This window comes from Denticeps clupeoides, chromosome 6 (genome assembly GCF_900700375.1).
Source record: "Denticeps clupeoides chromosome 6, fDenClu1.1, whole genome shotgun sequence".
Classification (NCBI taxonomy): Eukaryota; Metazoa; Chordata; class Actinopteri; order Clupeiformes; family Denticipitidae; genus Denticeps; species Denticeps clupeoides.
The window spans coordinates 18,021,226-18,046,550 of NC_041712.1; the positions used below are offsets into that span (position 1 = coordinate 18,021,226).

At 42.5% G+C, this 25,325-nt stretch overlaps 1 protein-coding gene across 1 annotated transcript; it reads left to right on the forward strand.

Moving 5' to 3' along the window:
* Positions 1 to 434: 434 nt before the first annotated feature.
* Positions 435 to 16,767, forward strand: smarca1 (SNF2 related chromatin remodeling ATPase 1). Its single transcript, XM_028984909.1, has 24 exons — positions 435 to 491; positions 995 to 1,081; positions 1,172 to 1,338; positions 1,653 to 1,753; positions 1,994 to 2,094; positions 2,176 to 2,355; positions 2,437 to 2,592; positions 4,078 to 4,209; positions 5,475 to 5,543; positions 5,673 to 5,782; positions 6,477 to 6,703; positions 7,019 to 7,140; positions 7,915 to 8,067; positions 8,506 to 8,638; positions 9,736 to 9,884; positions 10,092 to 10,217; positions 10,733 to 10,843; positions 11,574 to 11,687; positions 13,157 to 13,279; positions 13,351 to 13,483; positions 13,973 to 14,091; positions 14,780 to 14,992; positions 15,157 to 15,267; positions 16,147 to 16,767. Exons 1-24 carry the CDS (start codon positions 435 to 437, stop codon positions 16,207 to 16,209), a joined length of 3,057 nt encoding a protein of 1,018 aa, XP_028840742.1. The 3' UTR covers positions 16,210 to 16,767.
* Positions 16,768 to 25,325: the final 8,558 nt, after the last annotated feature.

Below are 25,325 nucleotides of genomic sequence, written 5' to 3' on the forward strand. Positions count from 1 at the left end.
AGCAGCATGACTGATTAAAAACATCCTAATAAAATTATAGGACAGGAGCAACAACATTTATTTCCTGCTTCGTGCTATTGTAAGGAAGGGGGGGCTCCGCCTTAATAGCGTTCATGATAACATAACAAGAAATACTTTTACGAAACCAGTTTTGTAAAAACTTTTTATTTTTCTAATGACAACATTCTTATTATAATCTATTTTCGTATTTGCAACAACGCGTTTTCGTTATTCTGCGATAGTTCGTGATTTTCTTGCATAATAGCACTTATCGCGAGATTTCGTGAGCACATCGCGAGACTACCTCCTAACAGTAGAAGGGGGCGTATGCCTAGAATGTACTGTCTGAAAATGACGTAGGGGTATATTTTGCCATGTATAACTTACTGTCTGCTACAAAATAATCCAGTCTAGGTCCCCCCCGCGTTGGAAAAATGTCCGACGAAGAAGTGCCCTCCACTTCCCGAGATCCCGAGCAGGAATCGGAGGAGGTAAGGGGCAGCCGACACGCGTATTTCGCGGGGTAGAGAGCTGAAAAACGCAGCGCGCAGAAGTTTGCTTGTTCCCGAGCGTTTGGAGGGGCAGAATATGGCGGGAAGGCGGAGCGCACATCTGCATTGCCACAGATGTTACGCGACACACCACGCTAGCCAGGCGACCGCGGTCGCCCGGAGCCCTTACAGTGTCGCCGCCGTGGGCTTGGGCGGGCGTGGAGACCCCCGCCTGCGCGCTGCCGTGGCTCCCGACCCTCATGGTGGCTCGTCGATAGCGACCTTTGAAGCCCATTTGAACTATTTTGCCGTCCTATGGCCAAATTCACCAGACTACACCCAAGACCCAATAACTTCAGCCAGAATGGCAGCAGTGCATATTTGTGGGGGAAAAAAATGCAACTGCCAGCATTATTCTAACAAACCAAACTGTTACTGACTAATTTAAAACCAACCCTAATGTGAGCTGATGCAGTGTTCAGGCTTTTGCGTGTGCCTTCTAGAAGGACGATCCACCATTCCAATTGAAAGCTCCACCCAAAGCAGCAGTAATGGAAGGCGCGCTGGACCCTGAATATGAAGAAAAGAGAGTAAGTGTGCTTATACACAGGTTATAATATATATAATTACATGGTTATTACACGATAAAAACACGTCTTTTTTTCTCTTTTTTTCAATAGAGAGCCGATCGGGCAAATAGGTTTGAGTTCCTGCTGAAGCAGACAGAACTTTTTGCCCATTTCATCCAGCCAGCATCCCAGAAGTCCCCTACATCACCCCTGAAGGTGCGAGTTGGCAGGCCTCGAATCAAACAGGATGAGAAACAGAACCTTCTCTCCGTGGGCGAGTGAGTCTCCCAACCAAGCGAAAAACAGCACTGACTGTTCTGCTCCATTACATTTAGCAGATGATATTATCCAGAACAAATAATCACGCAGACTGTCCCCTCTGAGCAATGTAGGGTTAGATGTCTGTTAGTGGGGCTTGATAGATGTGCTTAACAAGACTATGACTGGTTATGTGGCATTGCCACAACGGTATACTGACAGCATATTGAAAAGCATCAGTGGGTTTTTGGTCCTGTGCTTGCTGGTACATTCCCGTTTCATGCTGTGCTGAGGCGGCAGTGTTGACAGGACAGACACATCTGTGTGCTTTCAGCAACCGCCACCGTCGCACCGAACAGGAAGAGGACGAGGAGCTGCTGTCTGAGAGCAGGAAGGCTGCAAACGTGCTTGTGCGATTTGAGGAATCCCCTTCATGTATGCTCTCCCGGTGACTCTTTACAAAACACTGCAACCACAAGCAACTAAAGCCAGTAAACCTGTAATGAACTACTACACATAAATCATTTCAGAAATATGTAGTTTGAGACGTAGTTTTGTGAATCAGTACATGATAAGAGTGTATAATTTGTATTATATTATTGTATTTTATTTTGCTTAGCATAATATGTAATGTAGTTGCTCATATAATATATTTGTGTGTGTGTGTTTATGTAGATGTAAAGAATGGAACACTGAGAGATTACCAGGTTAGAGGTCTGAACTGGATGATTTCGCTCTATGAGAATGGAATTAATGGGATCCTGGCTGATGAAATGGTGTGTGAGTATTCTTAAACATTTGATTGGTTAGTGATGTAGCCTCAAGATTTGATTCTGGTCTTTGTGTTCCTGTGACAGGGCTTGGGGAAGACTCTGCAGACCATTGCCTTGCTGGGCTATCTGAAACACTACCGCAACATTCCAGGCCCTCACATGGTCCTAGTGCCCAAATCCACCCTGCACAACTGGATGAATGAGTTCAAGCGCTGGGTGCCCACGCTGAAAGCAGTCTGCCTGATTGGCGACAAAGATGCCAGAGTGAGATTTGAGGATCTCTTTTCCTTTATTTTCCCCTCTCAGCCTCTTTCTTACATTGAGCCATACTATCATGTGCTGCAGGCGGCATTTATCCGTGATGTGATGATGCCAGGGGAGTGGGATGTGTGTGTGACGTCCTATGAGATGGTGATTAGAGAGAAGTCAGTCTTCAAGAAGTTCAACTGGAGATATCTGGTGATTGATGAAGCTCACAGGATCAAGAATGAAAAATCTAAGGTAGGAACATATGCAGTAAACCAGATATGAGTATATACATGCATTAATTTTAGTCCCAACCTTTTCCAAAACACAAAATAATGCTGGTCTTGCTGTAGTTACTGCATTGTAATTTGTGCTGATCATACCCAATCAAGAGAGAGACAAATGAAATAGTGTTACCAGAATCAGAAACGTTTGTGGACCTTATGATACACATTTGCACAATAATTGCCATTAAGCCAACAACAATGTGTAACTGTAAAGTGACAACAATTGTAATGAGGGTGCCTCATTACAATTATATGCTTATGGGACTAGTACATAACAAAGGTGAGATATAAAATGAAAACAGAAATACATATATACTGCATGAAGTGCTACCAAAGACTTAAACTAAATAAAATGCATGTAAACCTTAAAAAGGGCCACTAGATTTGAGGGTGTCATGATGTTCCACAATGATGTAATGAGGCAAATGACGTAATTGTAATTTATGTGTATGTTATGTTAATTCTGTTACATAGTGGTATTGCAGGGTGGTAGTGTCCGACGTGTGTAACACACTGGTCTATGAACCAGAACGCCAGAAGGTCACAGGTCAACCCCCCCATTGTAGCCCAGAGCAAGACACTCAACCCTGAGTTGCTCCACGGGCACTGTCCCTGTAACTACTGATTATAATTGGGGCACTGGTGGTCTAGCGGTTAAGGAAGCGGCCCCGTAATCAGAAGGTTGCCGGTTCGAATCCCGTTCCGGCACTGAGTGCCACTGAGGTGCCATTGAGCAAAGCACCGTCCCCACAGACTGTTACCTGGGCACCTGTCACTGCTCACTAAGGGTGATGGTTAAAAGCAGAGGACACATTTCACTGTGTGCATCGAGTGCTGTGCTGCTGTGTATCACAATGACAATCAATTAACAATTTAAAAAGTTTCTCGGCTCATAACTTAAGTGACTTAGTTAAAGTAAAGAATTTGCAATAATATTGCATACTGGACAGAAACAAATGTACAAATAAATGTATTTTTCTTATATATTTTCTGGTTTAATAATATGTAGTTACTAAATAATTAACACGAACTGTCCATGGTGCTGATTTCTTGCCAAGGCTGTTGTTCTCTGAATTAACATGATGATTACCTCCTGATTACCACATATTTGGTCCTCAAAATACCACCAAAATGATTGATATGATTGGCTTAATAAAACAGAAACATAGGCCTGTTTAAATACACTGGAGGCAGTTTTATTCTTAATTTGAATAATTATTATTGATTATTATTGATTATTATTATTATGATCATAATTATGTAGTCATGCACTAGAGGGAGCCAGACTAGAAACAGTGGAATGTACAACTCAGCTCAAGAATCAAACCAAAATAGCACAATGTTAGACTATTTAAAGTACTATAGATATACATTTTGAGCAATATTGCTCCTGTTAAGATATTGGGGTTTATCATTTAAACAAAGATGATACCTTTACACATGTCTTTTTCAGCTTTCAGAAATAGTTCGCGAATTTAAGACGACCAATCGGCTACTCCTGACAGGAACTCCGCTGCAGAACAACCTTCATGAGCTGTGGTCTCTCCTCAATTTCTTGCTTCCGGATGTCTTCAACTCAGCAAATGTGCGTACCAAACACACTAATGCATACTTACTTTTAAGTGTGTTCGCTTACGGTGCTGTCACAGGGGGAATTCGATGACATACTTGCAGACATACTATGGGCGTGGGCATAAGCCGTCGTACCGGTAGAGGACACTGGGCGAGCGGGGCAGGAGGACCGGGGGCGCCTGGCCGGCGAGGAATGAGGAAGCAATGGACGCGCTGCAACGCAGCAGGGAGTCGGTTCGGGATCTTTGGGAAGCACCGGGGCAGAGGAGAACCGGAAGACGGTGGGTTTCAGGATGGTCCTGGATCTTGGACTGGACGGGAGTAGGTCTTGGGAGGCAGGAAGGTAGGGGAGCATGGAATCCCGTCTTAACCGATGGGCCAGGTAGGTTCAAGGTCAGGGGCAGGTAGAGGTTGTAGCCAGGAAGTTCCGGTCGGGGTCCTTTCGTAGTTTCCAGGGGATCAGGCAATTCTCGAAGTCGTGGGCAGGCGAAGGTCGTATTACAGGAATCACAATTATCTTGGGTGAGAGAGCTAGCGTCTCTGGTGAGTAAACTCATACAAAGAGCGGGCGTGTCTCCTTGGGGTTACCTCACTTTTATACTTGCCACCGCCCGCTTCCATTTCCTCTTCCGGGTCGTCGTCTCCCAGGCTGGTGAGGCGCCCTCTAGCGGGCTGGAGGCGCATTGGCCATGATAGGTGCACACAATACTATGTTTGTTCAGAACTTGAAATGCTTAAGAACTCAGCTAAGTGCCTTAGGGGCTGCCAGCGGCATAAACAATGAATACATACGACAATTTAAAAAAAACCTGTGGCCACAAAAAAAGCCTCCAGGACACCATGTCAGAATGTTTCTTTGGAGAGAGAAATATATCTTCGGGTGGTAGTAGCCTAGTGGGTAACACACTCGCCTATGAACCAGAAGACCCGGGTTCGAATCCCACTTACTACCATTGTGTCCCTGAGCAAGACACTTAACCCTAAGTTGGTCCAGAGGGAGACTGTCCCTGTAACTACTGATTGTAAGTTGCTCTGGATAAGGGCGTCTGATAAATGCTGTAAATGTAAATCTTCAAACATATCTTCCAAAATTAATTCTCTCATTTGTTGTTTTGAAGATTTTGGTGGAAATGCTCCCAAAACCACTCAAAGATATATACATTTTGGAAACATGTTTTTTCTGCACATAAATTGCATAATAATATGTCACAAATGACGGTTTTATATCATATATATCACTGTTGTAACACATGCTTTTTGCTGTGTGTTTTCCATCAGGACTTTGACTCCTGGTTTGATACCAATAACTGTCTTGGAGACCAGAAACTGGTGGAGAGGTTACATGCCGTAAGTTCAGCAGCTATAAATATTTGCATCATTCAAACATTCACCTAAAGATGAGTGCCTGCACATATCTAGGCTTCACGTTCATAAACAGGGACCTCTTTCAGTGGGACTGTGCAATGTTTTGGTCAGGTTCTTCGACCGTTCCTCTTGAGGAGAATCAAAGCAGATGTGGAGAAAAGTCTTCCTCCTAAAAAGGAAGTCAAGATTTATCTCGGGCTCAGCAAGATGCAAAGGGAGTGGTATGTGCACACCCAAAAAGTTTGACAAATTTGCATAACCACTAATAAATTAGCTTTTGAAAGCAGAGTTAAACACACAGACATACTACTATTTGAACTATAATACTACAGTACTGGTATATAGTGAAAATAGGTCTAGGATGCCTATAAACCATAAATCAATAAATATACATAACTGGATAAGATGATAAATATTCTGTTTCAAATGAGGAATCATTACTATTTTGAGATGATTATGATCATGCAACAAGTCGTTCTGAATATGGAGGACTCCCCGAGGGAATGATTTCCTCCCAGGCTTTTATGCTTTATTATTGTGCATTATATGCCAGTTTATTTTCACCTGATTCTGTTTAACGGAAAACATCCTTTTATGGAGGATTGGGAATCCTTGATTTGCAAAACAAGAAATTAGGCTTATAGACCGCCCTCTTGTGGTGTCATAAAGCCATACACCATTGATGCCTCATAAAGGTATCCATAAAATAATGTGCTTACAAATAATGTGATTCATAATACATATTCATATTTAACAGGGAATAATTATCATCATTTAAAAAAACTATGACATTATTTATAACTATTCTGTACAATCTGCTGTAAACAAAATTATTATTTGTTCAAATAAAATTCAGCTCTTACTACCTGAATGTAGTCTGCAGTTTAGTGTAAGGATTTGTTTGGTCTCCTTCAGGTACACACGCATTCTGATGAAAGACATTGATATTCTAAATTCGGCCGGTAAGATGGACAAGATGCGTCTGCTGAACATCCTGATGCAGCTGCGGAAGTGCTGTAACCATCCCTACCTGTTTGATGGGGCGGAGCCAGGGCCTCCTTACACAACGGACACACACCTTGTCACCAACAGTGGCAAGATGGTTGCTCTTGACAAGCTGCTCCCAAAAGTGAAGGAGCAAGGTTGGACACATGCTGCCACATACCCTTACAGTGTAAAACTTTTATGGTTGAGCCATAGTGAAGGTTCTTTTCACAATTAAACATATTCAGGCGAATAGATTTATTTGACACAGACAGTATCACACATCCTAATATTAGTAGTATCCTAATATTTTTTTTTTTACGGAAATGTATCAATTACTGGCATTTCCAAATGAACGTAATGGTATAGTTATTAATTTCAATTTACATACTGCTAAGCTTTTTAAAGGCAAACTGTAATTTTTAAAATTGTGACAAGTGAATAAAACATCCAAATGTTTTTTCTGTCTCTAGGATCCAGAGTGCTGATTTTCAGTCAGATGACACGTGTACTAGATATCTTGGAGGACTACTGTATGTGGAGGGGGTATGAGTACTGCAGACTGGACGGAAACACCCCACATGAGGCCAGAGAGGTGTGAGATGCACAGACACACACAATTCAAACACACAATTACATTAATATATATTATATATTTATGTTAAGGGACAAGTGTGTGACATATATTTGAACTCAAAATTCAGAGAGTTTACTTTACGGAAACATTATCCAGGGAAGTGTTGGTTGACAAAATACTGAATATGTTATACAAGTTATGTTACTGAAAAAGTATGTTCAATGATCCAGCCTTATAAACCAAACCAGAGCTCCTTTTGTTAAAATGGGCTGAACATGTAGGTAATTAATCATGCCAAGATTGATAGACAGATAGATACTGCTGGCCACAGGCCCTCTCTATGTCAGTCATGATAAAATTGTGATCCCTGTGGTAATTATGAAATTCAGACGGATCATAGGCCATTAAATATAATATTTACATTTAATTTAGGGCTGCGTGGTGTAAAAGGTATAAATGGTATGCCATTTAAATTTGGTCAACAGGAGAGACTTTGATTACACTGGCCTACTACAGCATGAATCCAATTTGTTTCCAAAAAATTTTGGCCTTAAATACATAAAAAAAAGTAGGTCTACTGAAGACCCAATAAATAAAAAATAAAAGTTCATTATACAACTTCTTGCTGCAGTATGTTTGCTATGGACATGTTACCCTTTCACAAACAGTTAGAGTTAAATTTACAAAGCAAATTTTATACCGCAATATGTACTGCCTACTGACTATAGTTTAATTTATATTGCAATATGACTTTTGCCCAGCTCTAATTTAATTTATCCTGCTCCTTTCTAGGAAGCCATCGAATCATTCAACGCCCCCAACAGCACCAAGTTCATCTTCATGCTGAGCACCAGGGCAGGGGGTCTGGGCATTAACCTGGCCACGGCAGACGTGGTCATTCTGTACGACTCTGACTGGAACCCACAGGTGGATCTGCAGGCTATGGTGAGAATCCAAGCACAGCATGGCATCCAAAAGCAGAGGTCCCTCCCATAATGCTGTTCTAGACATGGGATTATGTGGTTCAGTTTAGGGAACAAACTGAAATGTGGCATCTACATCAGTTGGTTTCTTCAGAAAATCAACAATAGAAAAAAATGTCTCCTTGACATTGCTATTTTATTTTTTTTTCACCAGTGTAGAGGATTGGCAATATGTATTTTGTAGTGGTAAATATTGGAATTACTTGGATAAGACTGCTCTGAAAAAAGTGATAGAAAAAAATGACCGCTGTTTCACAGCAGTGTCATCTCAAGGTTAAAACAGTAAATAAATGTTCAGAGAGATGTACTTGTAGAAGTATAGAAGTATAGAAATGTGAATTTCGAACAGATAATGTGTGCTGTGTTGCAGGAGCAAGCGTGTGTGTTTGTGTATGTATAGGACCGCGCTCACAGGATTGGGCAGAAGAAACCAGTGCGTGTGTTCAGACTGATCACAGACAACACGGTCGAGGAGCGGATCGTGGAGAGAGCTGAGATGAAGCTGCGCCTCGACTCAATTGTCATCCAGCAAGGTGCACACATATTTATGCACATATTACAGAATCGTTCCAATGGTACAATCCAAAGTAAACACACACACACACACACACACACACACACACACACACACAGATTTAGTTCTGAGCTTAGTTGATAGGAAATTCAATTACAACATGTTTTTATTTATTGCATAACATTTTGTGTTATATTTAGAGGTATAAAAATAATGTATACTGTAAAATACTTTATTGATTTTCATATGATTTTTAAATCTATTGGCCTAATAAGAAGTAAATAGGCTGATTCAGATGGCACATACGCATTTACCTGACAAGGCGCTCAGACATGGTCTTTTTGTGCAGGAATGCGAAGACTGCAAACAAGACATGACCGGATAAAAATATTTTGAATGTTATTAACAGATAAAACATGCACTGTATTCTATGTGGTCTTACTCACTCTAGTATCCAGCAAGTGATTTGTTGCTGGATGCATTTTCCTATTCCCTTCAGCCATTTAATGATCATAATTCACCACTCCAGATGGTGGAGTTCACCACTCCAGATACATTTATCTACAAGCGTCAGTGAGGCAACTGAAAATATTTACATTGACAAATATTAATTGCTTGTCAAATAGCGCACATTTGTCAATATTTTAGTCAATAATGAATTTATCATTGGCATTATCAGTAAAGCCTGGGCACGTTACCACATAGCAGGTGGGTAAGTAAGCGGACACGTAATCAGAAGGTTGCCGGTTCAAATCCCCGAACCGCCAAGGTGCCACTGAGGAGCCACTGAGCAAAGCACCATTCACACACTTTCATCTTAAGCCCAGCGCTTGTAGCCAGACTTTTATTGGGCAGTAGTGGCCTAGCGGTTAAGGAAGCGGCCCCATTCTGCAATAATTTACTGTGGTCAAAAAATAGCCATGGGTGTGTATATAAATATACATGGTATGTATATGTGCGTATATATCCATTGTATATAGTGATACATTGAATCATAACCCCTGTATCATCAGATTCTTGCCAGTACATACGCCTTGTTAGAATGTACAGTCTATAACATCTCTATCACACATACATGCTTGTAGTATATATAAGTGATTCCTGTGCTCTCTGCAGGGCGGCTGATTGATCAACAGTCAAATAAAATGGCGAAGGACGAGATGCTGCAGATGATTCGGCATGGAGCTACACATGTGTTCGCTTCCAAAGACAGCGAACTGACCGATGAGGACATTGATACCATACTCGAGAGAGGAGCCAAAAAGGTTACCTCACACCCGCTTGAATTTCAAATGGACAATAAGTCAAGCACTCAAGACTCATTTCATTCATACTCTGCAGTTGGATATTTGAGATGCAGTTTTATGAACTGACATAAGTTCATGATGGATTCTGCTCTGCTCGGCTTTGCTATCCCCTTGTTGAATCTCTTCTGGTCTGTTGTTCTTGGCTCTTTTTTTGTGCACCCTCAGACGGCAGAGATGAACGAGCGTCTGGAGAAGTTGGGGGAGAGTTCTCTGAGGAACTTCACCATGGATACGGGGGCTGAGACCAGTCTCTACAACTTTGAGGGTGAAGATTACCGGGAGAAGCAGAAGGTCTGCACACTTCCGTCAGACCATGATGTATTAGATCAGTTATAGGTTGTAACTAAGTTTATAATGCAGTATTTCCACAATGCCAGGTCCAACATGAAAGCATTTATCCAAGCAAGATTATTTAATTTCACTTGTTGCAAAGATTAATATTTAATAATTTAAGAAAATATTCTTAATAGTCATAGCACAGTCAATACCCATTAGCACATATGCAAATGATTGCTATAGTAGAATGAACACAGTGCTTGACCAGCCAGTAGTCAACGACTATGAAAACAAAGAGTTAATTACACTTTTAATGCTATTTTGAATTTTTTTTTTGCATTTGATGATAAAAGTGTACAATTTGGATTGAATATGGATAGCAGTTTCTGAGATTTCAGTTCAGGCAAACATGGAGGGGAAATAAGCAAACCTGTCCCAAAGTGAATAATTCTACAGAGGCAACAAAACCTGCAGAATCCTATTTGTATTTCATGTGGAATAATTTATATATATGCACATCTGTTCTGCAGTTGAGTATGATGGAGTGGATTGAGCCTCCAAAGCGAGAGCGGAAGGCCAACTACGCTGTGGATGCCTACTTTAGAGAAGCTCTCAGAGTCAGTGAACCCAGAGCACCCAAGGTAGACACACAATTTCTAAATTGGACTTTTAGGTTACCGTTGACTAAAACTTTACTTTTTATGTACCTTTAGAAGTAAGTGAGAGAGCATATCAGCATCAATACTTAAAAAAAATCACAAATACTGGATACTAAATTTTTTTTTTTAAAAAGCAATTATTGTGACAGTTCAAAACAAGCAGAAACCTTTTGCAGATAGAAGGTCCCATTATTTCAGTCATTTTTGGAAATGTTTTTGCCTGTGGTGCAGGCTACAATCTGAATGTTAATTTGTCCCGGGTCAACACTGTGGTGCCAGTCGGTTTGTCACTCTCACTCGTGTTGATATTAAAGATTTCTGAGCAAAAGGGGTGTGGGGGTGGCTGAATATTTGCATACTATTTGAATTTCAATGGGGTAATTAAATAGTAAATTTACCCACCCAAATAATTGCCCAAACCTATCACACGTGCACACCCACATATGAGCAGTGATTTTCCTGAACGGTTTGTGCTGGATAAGGATCAGTGTGTGAGATGTATTTTTACCAGGGTGTTTTTCAAGAAGATCACAGTAAGATCTAAGGTCAGAAGGTCATACAACACTATCGATGCCCATATTTCATGCTAATGATAATAAATTAGCATACATTATGTCAGCGTTTTGATCTATTGAAATGTTTTGTCAGCTTGATCAGAGAACTGCAGAACAATTGTGTGCACAAGAAATGTGTGACACTGCTGTTGTTCCAGGCCCCCCGTCCCCCGAAACAGCCCAACATCCAAGACTTTCAGTTCTTCCCTCCCCGTCTCTTTGAACTCCTGGAGATGGAGATCCTCTACTACAGAAAGACCATTGGATACAAGGTCTGTCTGTCGTGTGTGTGTGCGATTTAGTAAGTTCAGTTATATATACGTTTAAAGTACATATATCAAAACATAAAACGATGTATGATAACTGCTGCTGGTGTATATTGATTTCTCCTGGTCATCATCTGGCTCATATTTGATTGATGAGGAAACCAAAGGCAGGTCCGATTTATTAATCATGGCCAGATTCAACAGCCTGTTAGCAGCTTCAGAGGCGTGAGATATTGATCGACTCAGGTTTGATCTTCATCTGTTTAAACATCTGCTGGGAATGGGAGCTCCTTCCTATCTGCTCGTACGGTTCTACTTAAGTTTCAAATCTTATACGAGCTGGCAACTTTTGCTGCATAAGAACATTTGCAAGAACTCAGCAACATTTCTAAAGTTGATAGAGTTGCATAAGGGTTTTAATCTTAAGATCAGGGACGGTTCTAGCCCTGGGCAAACACCCCCTCTGCACCCCCGGCCGAATAGAAAACATATTAAGAATTATATATTAACATATTTTATAAAACCAGACTGAATTTAACCAGTTTAACTTTGAGCTTTTCTTGTCCATCTGCGATGGGTGTTAATTTTGCACTCTAGTATCAACACCCATCCTCCAACCCAAGGATCACCCCAATGTAAATGAACAGACTCTTTAGTTTGTATTTTTTTCAGCGATTTCACACAACTCAGGAAAAATTTATTGTGAAATAATGAGCTTGGATTGACAATATTATAAATGGATCAAATGTGCTTTATTTGGAAGCAGCCCCTTCCCTGTCCCTTTTAGACAGGTGTGAGACGTGAGACAGCCCAGCAGCAGCAGTAAACAGGCGCACTGAGGACCTCATGCTCACATCCTGCGTATATGGGTGTGATAGGATTTAGATTACAAAAACTACGCTGAAGTTAGCTCCTTATTCATTGCTCTTTATTTGAACGATCTGTTCCACCTTAAATACTACAGGCTGCAACACTAGATATTTTACATTGAAATGTCCATATTCATCATAAGTCTATTTGCACATGAGCAAAGTTCCCAGGTCAATTTTACAGTGAAAAATGTTTTGGGCTAGGAACGTATAAAATAGGTATACATCCTATTTTACCCATAACAATTGCATTTTCAGTAGCCCAGAGCTTTTAAACTGTAGTTTTTTTTGTAAAAGAATGCCATTCATCAATCCAATGCACAGTTCCCATGTGAAATTTATGCAAACGCAAAAAAAATGCCAATGCCTGTGATGCAACTGCCCATGTTTCCTATAGCAAAAACTGCATCTGCTTAAGATACTAACATCTGAATGTAGGTTGTTTCATGCAGGGTTGCGGTGTTGATGGGTTTGAAGCCTACGGGCACATCGATTTACTGATGTATGAAAGAATGTCCCTGTTCACTGTGGGGAGTGTGACAGTGGTAGCGATGGCTGACAGTGGCTGTTTGGGTGGGAGTTTGTGATTGAGACTCTTTGCTTCAGGTGCCCAGACCTCCAGACGTCCTCAACGCTGCACAGGTGCAGAAGGAGGAGCAGCGCAAAATAGACGAGGCTGAGCCACTGACGCCAGAGGAGACCGAGGAAAAGGAGAAACTGCTCACACAGGTACACACACACACACACACTCACACACAAACAATTAGTCAAAGTCACAGACAATTAATCTGCTTTTGAAGGGCTTTACAAACTGGAACAAGCGTGACTTCAATCAGTTTATCAAAGCCAATGAGAAATACGGGCGTGACGACATTGACAACATTGCCCGAGAGGTGGAAGGAAAAACCCCGGAGGAGGTCATTGAATATTCTGGTAAGAGTCACAGTCATGCTCCCGTCACAGGCTTAGGTTACTTTACTTCAGTGCTCTGAAAAGGTCCAGAGTTGAGGTACCAACCACTGCCGTAGCAGTCATTTTTGGTTTCAGTTCAACATACTTGGGCTCCCTGTGTAGGGCATCCTTGCACAATTTTGATTCAAGGGAATCATGTAATTTCAGACCAGATCCTTCCTACACCATATTCTACATGCTGCAGAGGTGACTTTCTGACCAAAAGACGGTTTCAGCATGATAATGATATGCCAGCTGGATTTTGGGGTTGTGTTGATGAACGGACGTTTGTTCAAAATCTAGGAAGAAGCTGTACTTACGGAACTTTAAAATTCATATGACTAATTCTACCAATAAAAACTGTTGCTAAAGGGTAGCTGTTACTAATAAAGTGGCCAGTAGGACTTTTACCCGTTAATTCAACACTTGGTCAATCAGTTTCATTAGTGTGCATTAATGGGATTTTCTCAGCCGTTTTCTGGGAACGCTGCAACGAGCTGCAGGATATCGAGAAGATCATGGCCCAGATTGAGAGGGGTGAGGCTCGCATCCAGAGACGCATCAGCATCAAGAAGGCATTGGACGTTAAGGTGAACAGTCTTAGTTACTCAGACAGAGCAGATTAAGAGGCATTAAGAGGGATTCATTTAACGAACGCTTACATATCTGTCTGTCTGCACATCAAGGATTTGTGGCAGTGTGGAAAGCAAGTGCCATTTTTATTTTCAGTGGAAAATAGGCCAGTTGTCCTTTTACTTTTTTTTTTTTTACAACAAATGTCAAAATTACCAACCCAACAAATTGTGTTGAAAGTTGTCTTTTTTATCTACCAGTAATCATGTTAAAATAACATCTTGAGTGATGTCTCACTTCCAATGCATAAAACTGCGCACTTTGACCAACGACCACAGCTATTGTCATATGACCCCAAACATGCTTTAGTGCATCAATCTGCAACATTCTTTATTATACAAATGCGCTCTATTGGATCTTCTCTGAATCTGCACCGAGTAATTTATGGCCAATTTATCCATGCATTGCTAAGCGATGGTGGTCCACAAGGATTATTTTGTCAATAATATGTATTGCCGGATCTTTAATAAATAAATTGTGTATTGCTCTGTTGACATGTGGAGAATCACATTTGTGGAGACAATTAATGAAATGCAATCTGTATTGTTACACTGGATTAAATAACTTAAACTGTGTATGTGCTTTGTATGATGTGCTTTATTATGTAATTCATTGTACACAATGAATTGTGTGGAATGTCTGCAGATTGCACGGTACAAGGCGCCATTCCATCAGCTGAGGATTCAGTACGGCACAAACAAAGGGAAGAACTACACAGAGGAGGAGGACCGCTTCCTCATCTGCATGTTGCACAAGATGGGCTTCGACAAGGAATACGTCTATGAGGAGCTCCGCCAGTGTGTGCGTAATGCCCCCCAGTTCCGATTCGACTGGTTCATCAAGTCCAGAACAGCCATGGTTAGTATGTGGCCATTTTTGTTGTGTTTGCAGAAAGCATACTATTTAAATTAATTCATCACACTTTGTATTCCAAAGTGATTTTGTGAATCTCTGCTTGTTTATTTGTGATTTTTTTTTTTTTTGGCAAGGTTTGATCTTTGTGTCTCTATACTCTTTGTCAGGAGCTCCAGCGGCGCTGTAACACTCTGATATCACTGATAGAAAAGGAGAACATGGAGATCGAAGAGAAAGAGCGAGCTGAGAAGAAGAAGAGGGCGCCAAAGGGCCAGAGCGTAATCTCACATCATACTTATCAAAGCTGCACACACCAAAAAACCCACTTCCTCAGAATGTAATAAGCTGATGCAAGCAGCTGACCGTTCCTCTGCAGACAAGCAGATGAAAAGCTACATACAGACTAACAGTCATACTACAGGTGTTTCTTTGGATGTTCAGATCAAAAGTTCTGAAAGGTTAGAGCACGTTAAAGCATGAAATATTCTCATTCTCTGTTCATCGCAACCTACTCAGATAGCTGAAAACTTGAGTGTCATCATCATTGCTGGATGACATCAGAACATCAGATGGTGCATGGTGCTGGATCATAAGGATGACCAGGATGTGGCATATGACCAAATCAATTTGATTGGGGCTTTATTTAGCAGTCACACGGAATTGAAAAAGACATTAATACAAACATGGAAACACCGAACACCCAACCTTTTTTTACTTAAATATATGTAAGATATGTCTCTTATTTAACATTCAGTGACCCCATTCATAAATGGTGCCTTTGGCGGTTTAAGGCACGTATGTAATCACAAACAAAACAAATTATGAAATATAAGATCATTTCCTTTGTATTTCAGAATATAGTTTGCTGCATATGCAGGATGAACAAATCCTAGAGAAGCATCTTACAAATAAAATAGTCATCACAATTAAACATAAACACGGCTGGTGCTTCTTAAATAGCTTGTTTACATCATGTTTTTGGCTGCACAGTGCTTATCATGCAACCCTAGTGACAGTGACCTTGCCTTGAGACCATCATATTTAATTTAGTGTATTTATTTATGATTGATTCTGTAGTGCTGCACCAACTTGTTGCTCTCTCTCTCTCTCTCTCCCTCTCACTTTCTCTCTCTCTCCCTCTCTCTCCCCATCAAAAGGCCCAGAAACGGAAAGCAGAAGCGGACCCAGCTGCGAGAAAGGAGAAGAAAAGCCGAACCTAAGCCACGACTTGCCCGACGTCCCATGAAGCATTAAGACCCATTACAACATTTCTACAGTCCTTTACAAATGCGCTAGCTCCTGTATCTCACACTGCCAGCCAGCGACCCGACGTTAACTCCAAATAAACAGAATGAGAATCAAAACCGCCGTCCGCTGGAGATGCCTGCCACCGCACTGGATGGCCGGGAGGCTTTGAAGATTTCTGCTGGCTTCTTTTTTGCATATATTTGATGCACTTTGAAAACCTGAACGCATCAGTCTGATGTTTTCTGTCTTAATTTGGCATGCAGAACGAGTTTTATGTCTGTTTGCTCTCCTGTTGTGTTTGTTTAGTTCAGGTTTTTTTTGCCTATATATATTTTTGCATTTGTGATTCTGTGTTCTGTTAAATCCGAGGCTCCTAAATCGCACCTTGTTCATCCGTACTGCTTTTGCACAGTAGTTTTTTTGAGGATATAACCTTTTTGTTTTTTTTTATTATTACTTATTTTAATCTTGCTGTTGCTCCTTTCAATGAGCTCATATTCAGTGTTATTAAATAAAAAAGAAAATGCATATTGCCTGTGGTCGACGTGCCATCGCTTGGCTTCGGCGACAGGGCCTTAATTTCCACGCAGCCCTGAATGCCAGCGTGCATTGTGTTGGAAGAAAAGTACGGTGCCGCAGCGAGACCCCATGACTCAGTGTGTGAGGAACGAGTGCCGTTTGACATTTACGGGGCCCACTCTGCACATGCCTCTGGGCTCCGCTCCAGCCGTATGACTCCATTCTCTGAAGGTCTGCGGGTTACTTTCTAGCTTTATCAGCAGGGTTTCCATATTACCTTCCTTTCAACAAATGGCTGGGGTTGAGGAAGGTGTGAACGGGCTTCTTTAATCAGACTAATGAGCTGCGGCCCGTATTAAGAAACCCTCTAGGTGTGCGGCGCTGACAGCAAGTCAAATATTCTTTGTCACCACAGACGCCAGTGTTGCTCTGAAGGGGTGATTCCATTGGCTCTGTGCTGCACGTCACTCAGTGCAAACGATGCCAGCATTTTGATTGGCACAGAGCCCCACTTGTGTTTGTAGTGACACGAAGCAGCCATGTGGGGGAGCTCTAATTCTACTATGGCGCAATCAAGGGCTCTCATTGGTATTTTATTTAAGTTTCGAACACTATATAGTAATTATTAAAGTTATATAAAAGGCACAACTTTATATCAGTGGCAGAGCATTTTCTTCTAGAATAATTAAGATTTTAGATACAGAATGCTGTATATATGCGTTGCTCTACTGAAGTCCCTCATTCAAGCATCCATAAACGAGCCCATTCAGATTTATGAATCTGCACCTTTTTGCTACCTGAGGTGAGCCACTGTTAAACATGCACAGTGTTTCGTATGCCAGTGCTTCATCCAAACCCCACTTCCAAAGCAGCGCCTCAACCACATTTTATTCCTTTAACTGCTCTAACAAAACCTGTAACTTCACACTGGTATCGGCCCGCAACACACATTAGCATCACAATCACAAAGGGAACAAGGTAGATTTGTAAATCCAAGGCTTTATGCTTATAAGCAGGAGGGAAACAATAGGTTTTAGCTGGGATGTTACGGGATTACGACAGATCAGTGACGGGCACTGAGAATGAGTGTCCCTGGCAAATGTGCAGCACCGTATCTGGAGAATAAAACAGGACAGCCGGCTGTGCCTTTAGCAAAAAAAAAAAAAAAAACCCAAAAACGCTCCAACAAAGCCGCACAGACCCTTATCTCTAAACCCTGATCTGAGTCTTGTCCAAATCCTGACCCCGTCCCGTCCCATGATCTTTAAATTCTGACAGCCTCATTAATAACGTGACGGAGACTGAGGGCATGAGGCCACTGCCTCACGGTGTTCGCAAAGCTCCGGGCTCACTGCAGGTTTCGCCACATCGTTCCGATTTGCTGAATTACTTCGAGCGTCAAATATTTTATGGATACATCACGTCCCTTTTATGGGCTCATTTATAGCCATTTACAGAAACCCTACCCTTGTACCTTTTCTTTCACCGTAATGACCACTGAAAAACTTTTTGAGTTTGACCTGAACTTTTGACAGATGCTCTGTCCTTTCACGCTCCGCAGCGTCTCAGCGCTGGTTTCATTGTGTGAGAGTGACAGGTACGCTCCTGCCCACATATTCCTGTAACTAATAACAGTGTGGTGCTCTCCTTATTGTTATTGTTATATGTTGAAAATGTGAGTGACAGGTTGAAAATATATATTTTTTTCCTGTATTACAGGTCTTGGTGGATTGTGTTAATTTGATAACAATAGCACACACACACACACAAAGAAAATGGTAGATTATAAAGTCATTGGCTCAGCATGTGGCCCTCATCAGCTATGCACTGGATGACCAGCCCCTCCTTAACAGAGACCACCAGGTAATCACAGCATAACAGGCCCCCCTGGGATGGATGAGAGACAAAGTTCCCCTCTTTCCCACTTTTATCGGTTTCTGGTGGGTCCCTTGCACGGGGGGGATGTGCCTCAGTCTCGGGACTCCTGGGTCCGCCCTGTAGGAGATTGTTAGTCAGATCTGAGAACTGTTTTAATCAGGTCTGGCTCTGTATATGTCTGTGTGTGTTGCAGATGTGTGCTTGTGTATTAAAGGAAACGCTACGAAAAAAGGAGCGTATCTGTAACAGATGTCTGATGACATGCACGATGACGATCAGGTCTGCTTTAAGCAAAGTAATACAATAGAAAACGAAGAGACAGGAAGAAAAAATTTATTCATGGAGGCTATTCATTGGTACTGTTCAGTTAAATGAGACGTCAAATGTATTAATGTTGATGGAGCACATTGACTAAGTCCAGGTCATAGGACTTGACGCTCTGACCAGCCCATAAACTCACAAACAAATTTTTTTATAGATCAGAGCAGAAATTAACAGATGGGTAGTGGTGGCCTAGCAACTAAGGAAGCGACCCCGTAATCAGAAGGTTGCCGGTTCGAATCCCGGTCTACTGAGGTGCCACTGAGCAAAGCACTGTCCCCACACACTGCTCCCTGGGTGCTGGTCTAGACCACACACTAAAAAACACATTTTGTTGTATTCCCGTGTGCTGTGCTGCATTGTATAACAATAACAATCACTTCACTTTCCTTTCCTTTCAGAGCAGATATGATCTGACTGTATTGAACTGTGCCTTATAATCCAAAATGATGCTAAAATATGCATATGCATTCTCTTTTCCTATTAAACAGGCTACAGGTACTGGTTTCCATACCTGTAGCAAGTAGTAGGATTTTATTTGTTATGTAGGATTACAGTGATATCCAAATGCCAGAACAGAATGTACAGTTGGTTTCTGGGAATTTGAAAAGAGAAACCTCTGAAAAGAGGGACTTCTGAAAGATTAAAAATGAAAAAGAAAGAAAAAAAAACTAAACAAACAAAGCACAATGTGATGCAAGGGCTGGTCAACACTGACCACGAGAATGAACATGACTGAAATGCAAAAAAAAAGACATCACATATGCAACTGCCCTAGTCCTAGTCCTTCATAACCAGTTTGGCATTCGGCAGACAAATCCAACACAAAAGGCAGACAAAATCCACATTAACCAATTTACACAAAGCAAACTGAGCTGACAAGTGTGGTTATTTATTTCATAAACCCTCGGACTCCTGTTTCTGGGCGGTGTTGAGCGTCTCATCAGATCACCGTTCAAGCTGCTCGTTTGCGTACGCCGAGCTGTAACGGAATGTCGAAGTGACGTCTTCCTGCTTAGGATCGACGCTGCGGCCTCGTCGCCGAGCTGAGGCAGAACTTTATGAGAAACTTACCTCGGAGGCTCAAAGTTGTTAATAGACTCCTGCAGATTTGGAGCGGAAAATCGCGTTTGCTTTGCAGGCGGCAGGCCGCTCTGATACGTATCCCAGCAGCGATTCCAAGCGAAAGCGAGCTTTCACATCCTGTCCTGACTGGGCCCCAGAGTGACAGCATTTTAAAAAGTAATTTGCAGCCACGTTTGCTCGATACAAAAAAAAAAAAAAACAGACGAGCTACTCCCAGACAAACTGCCTGTGCAAACAGATCTGGGGGAACAAGCAAGAAGGAGCTGGTCTGCATGACAGCCGGCTGTCTCTGTCCACGCGATGCAGTCTGATGACGCCCCTGATGACAAGAAATGCACCGTGAAACAGAACGTGGCAGACGAGAAACAAAAGCATCTCCTGACGGCCTGTCAGAGCTCAAAAGACATTCAATCTGGCAGAGTGTCATTCAGTAGACGGCGTGCCGAAGCGGCCCTCATCGTCTGGTGTGACGCACAGGTAAGGGAGACAGACGTTCTTTGTGATATTCCAGGATCGACTAATTATCTTTTTTTTACCACAGGCGTGCTGAGATTTGGTCCCGTTTTACCATCGGAGTAAAGATGTATGGAATGTGATTGGTGGAACTTGTTGTGAGTTTAGATCTTGCAGGGAATGTGTTACTGGTGCACCTCATTTTAGACAAGTCCCTGCCCTGCACCCACTGTCCTGGGAGGAGCTCTTCAGTCCAGATAATGGATTAAGCAGTTTTTGCCCTTATTTTACCTCGCACTGCACCTCGTATACTCTGAGCCTCCAGTACTGCTCGCCTGGTTCCTCCATCTCTGAAGGTAAAAGGAAGACACTCATCTAGACTCTTCTCCATCTTGGCCCCTCGGTGGTGGAATGAAGTTCCCCTCGAGGTCAGAACAGCTCAGTCACTGAGCACCTTCAAACGACAGCTCAAGACCTTCCTCTTTAAAGAATATTTAGATGAACTTGTAACTTTCTTATTGTCGAACTTGTGTACAGAATCTACAACAGAGTGAATAAAAAGTTTGTATTCATAGTTGGGGGTCCTAGTGAACCAGAAAAACTGATTGGTCCTTGTGTGTGTGTGCTTGCCCACTGGACTGTTTAGGAGTTGCAAGTAGGGTGAGAAAAATTCATGGCTGATTAGAGTTCAATTACCAGGGTCAGAGAATTTGTCTTTTCTTGGGAGTTCATTAATATTGGGTCAAAGTTCAGACATATTAAATCTTTTTATTGTCATGGATCCTGTTCAACATAGGGGAAGATTTAATTCCACTATTGTGGTCCACCGGCAGGACAACTGAGACCAGGTAATTAGCGCAGTTCCTGAAATAAAGGTTCTCCACCTCCAGCGAGCTGAAGCTCACAGCGGTGCCACTCCGCAGCAGACAGCGTGACAGCAAGGAAAAGGCAGGCCATGCGAGGGAGGTTCAGACGGCGCGGGGAGAGTTCACTCTGTGCCAGCAGCAGCAGGCACCGTGGCGAGGCCATCCAGGCACCGCTGATGCGTGCAGGAGGAAGCGCTTTTAACTGTCTGCGGAGACTAGTGCCGGCGCGTTGTTTGCGTTGCTGCAGATAGGAAAACATGAGCAGTTCTACGCGGGAGATGGATTCGTGGGGATGGAGAAACTCTTTAAACAGAGAACTTTTGCCCTTGTGGGTCAGGAAAGAAGTGTCACAAAAGGAAGCCAAGATATCGTGAATACATCACCAAAAAGAGTGTTGCATGAACGGGCAGAAAGGGCAGCAGACTTTCTGTCTTGAAATGTTTAGACGAGGAACTGTTTTGCTGTAAGGGAATGAAGTGAAACTTTTTGCTATCTTGTGTAGAAAGCCATGCAGGGCATTATGGGATTGCAGGGATGGTCCTAGCCTGTTGGGTGCCCTGTTTGGTGCCCCCCCCATATATCAACATATTTTATTGTAAAAACTGTTATTGGAAATATACTGAATTTGACCAGATATATAGTGTGATTTCACACAACTCAGGAAAAATTAACTGTGACATAAGGGGCTTGGTTTGACAATATAATCAAAAGTGCTTTATTTGTAGGGCTCTCCTGCTCACTCACCATATATGAAAGTGAAAGTTTTCACATTAGATGGATTTAGAAAACACATTGCTGCAAATGATAAGCATATATCATAACGTCTGGTGGCCGTGACACAAACAAACTCAAGTGTGTTTTCCTCTGGTGGAGATGCATCATGTGCTGAGGGAATTCAGGCCCTTCTGGACATCTGTGGGACATGCTGGAGACTTTATGCAGACTTTATACAGCAGTCTGACTCTCCCAGCCTCAGCACATGAATAAATGTCTTGCCATTGCATACGTTGAAATAATATCAAGGCTAAAGTCAAGGCTAAAGGCAGTCTGGCTGAATAAGTGTGTCTCCATGAGCATTTGATTTTAAAAATAAAGCCACCCTGGGATACAAAGCACTCATTACATATTGGTGTTTGACCCTTAATAGGCCCCTTTCAGAATGACAAATATTTACTGTAAAAATCCCAAAACTGAATATCACTGTATATATTTTCAATGAAAAAATTAACATACATTTAAATAAATGCATACATTACAAAGTCTCAGTTTTCCAGAACATATTATTTGCTTTCTTACAGTGTCATTACTCTCTCATAGCTATACTAAAATGATAAACAACAACAATATAATAAATCCTCATTAATTAATACTGCATGAACAAGCACTTCAAAGCACAAGAGGCTCAATTAGGTGATGTGGGCCATTTTAAGAGATTTTAAGAGAGTGGAACTGTGAGATCCCCAATGCCTGTTGTTTTCCGCTGTTACTACAGTTGATAGACTGAACAGACGTATTGTCTGATGTTACATACCCCAAATTAAAACAAACCACTGAGTGCAGCTCTATGCTCCAAGCATGGGACTTGTAAGGTCAAAGGGGTTCACAAGATTTGAGAATAAGAAACAGGAAAGAAACCAACTAGCATTTTGGTTGCTGTTTAATTATTACTGTGACTCAGAAGGCAATATTTAAATCATCCAGAAAGAGAAAGTAATGTGTGTGAGAACTGTGGCCGCCTCCCATTTTAATCCTGATTGTAGAAGCATAATTAAAGACACGTCACATGCACAAACATCATTAAAGACCAGGATTCTTTCTTGTTTTATCGATTTATTTATGTCACTCCTGAAGATACCTTTAATTTTACACTATCAAAAGGCGCCATTTTGAGCACAGACTGGACAGACTGGAGTCTGGAGACGCCGTGGAGAACGTTCTGCTTCCTGCAACATCCTCCAGCATCCTCCAGTAATGGTGTGGAGTGGCATTTCTTTGAGGGGCCGCACAGCCCTCCATATCCTCGCCAGAGGTAGCCTGACTGCCATTAGGTACCAAGATGAGGTACCCTTGTGAGACCAAATGCTGGTGTGGTTGGCCCTGGGTTTCTCCTAATGTAAGACAATTCTAGACCTCATGTGGCTGGAGTGTGTGAGCAGTTCCTGCGACACGAAGGCATTGATCATATGGACTGGCCCGGACGTTCCCCAGACCTGAATCCATCTGAGCACACCTGGGACATCATGTCTCGCTCCATCCACCAACACCACATTGCACCACAGACTGTCCTGGAGTTGGTGGATGCTTTAGTCCAGGTCTGGGAGGAGATCCCTCAGGAGACCATTTGCCACCACATCAGGAGCATGACCAGGCATTGTAGGAAGGTCATAAAGGCACATGGAGACCAAACACACTACTGATACTCACTTTGACTTGTTTTAAGGACAGTACATCAAAGTTGGATCAGCCTTTAATTTTGAATGTGATTCCAAATCCAGACCTACATGGGTTGATAAATTTTATTTTTTAATTTGATAATATTTGTGTCATTTTGTTGTCAGCACATTCAACTATGTAAAGAACAAAGTATTTAATAATAGGTTTCATTTATTCAGATATAGGAAGTCTTATTTTTGTTTTCCCTTTATTTTCTGAGCAGTGGACCATGCATGATGGGTCAAAATCAGTGATAGATGTAGATTTTTTCCTCTACCCCACCCCAAAACATCTCCACTTTTACAGCATATTGTATAGGAATGTGTCACGGGTGGGCTGGACATGGCGGTGAAGGAGGACGCATTCGCATGATCACAGGACAGGGGTTTAATACAGACTTCACAAAACAAGGGAACATTAACACGCACAATGACCCGACCGCTGAGATCCAGGGAACCGTGGTTGGTCGGGAGGACGTCTGCTCCACAGATACATGTTCAAGGTTCCATGTATGGACGTCCCCCGACGCCGCCGTCTCGTCCGGATTCCAGCGACGCACCTCCGGTAATCGCCAGTTCCCCGCCATGATCCATGTCATGTTTTTATCAGTTCCCCAGGCGTGACAGACTCTCGGCAGCCTACGAAAGCTACCGTGGGGTCGAGAGGATCTGTCAGGCGGTCCATGTTCCCCCTGGCGATTCCGGAGGCGGGGGAGTACCGACGAATCCGTGCGACCGGACCTCGATGGCCTACGAAATCTACCGTGGGGTCGAGGAGACCGGTCGCGCAGTTCAGGTGGTCCCGGCGTTAACCGAGACGAGGGAGGCGGCGAACTTTCCAGCGGGGCGTACCGGAGACTGACCGGAGTGACGGTGCCTGCGGACGGCGGACAGGACGCAGGTCCTCCACGGACGAGCCGTGCTTTGGCCCGGGCCTGACGCCGCCGGTGAAGGACAACCGCCACTCGTCCTTATGGACTTCTCCCCCCTTTCATGGACCGTGTTGTGGGCACTCCCAGGTGGTAGTGCTTTTAAGGGGGGAGTACTGTCATGATCCGGACCGGCAGGGGTTACTCCGGATCCGGGATCCGGACCGGAGTTTCATGTTCGTCCTGTGTAATGTTCCCTGATCGTGTTCACCTGGTGTATATTTATATAAATGTATAAAACTATCCTGTTCGTGTCTGTTCACCGTCGGGTCATTGAGCGTGTTCATGTTCCCTTGTCGCGTGTAGTTTGTATTAAACCCCTGTCCTGTGATCGTGCGAATGCGTCCTCCTTCACCGCCATGTCCAGCCCACCCGTGACAGAATAATATAGTCCCTGTACTGGTTTTGCTATATCAGTCACAATATTTGGATTTGTCCATTCACATTTTAATTACACTTTAATCAGATCAGCCTTAGGAAACAGCAATCTTTGAAGCACATGGCCCAATCATGCAAAACAAGAGCTGAAGCAGCAACGATAACACCTACTCTTTACCTTACCCTTCCATATGAAGCAATTCAGTCACAAGTTTTAATTTGCTCT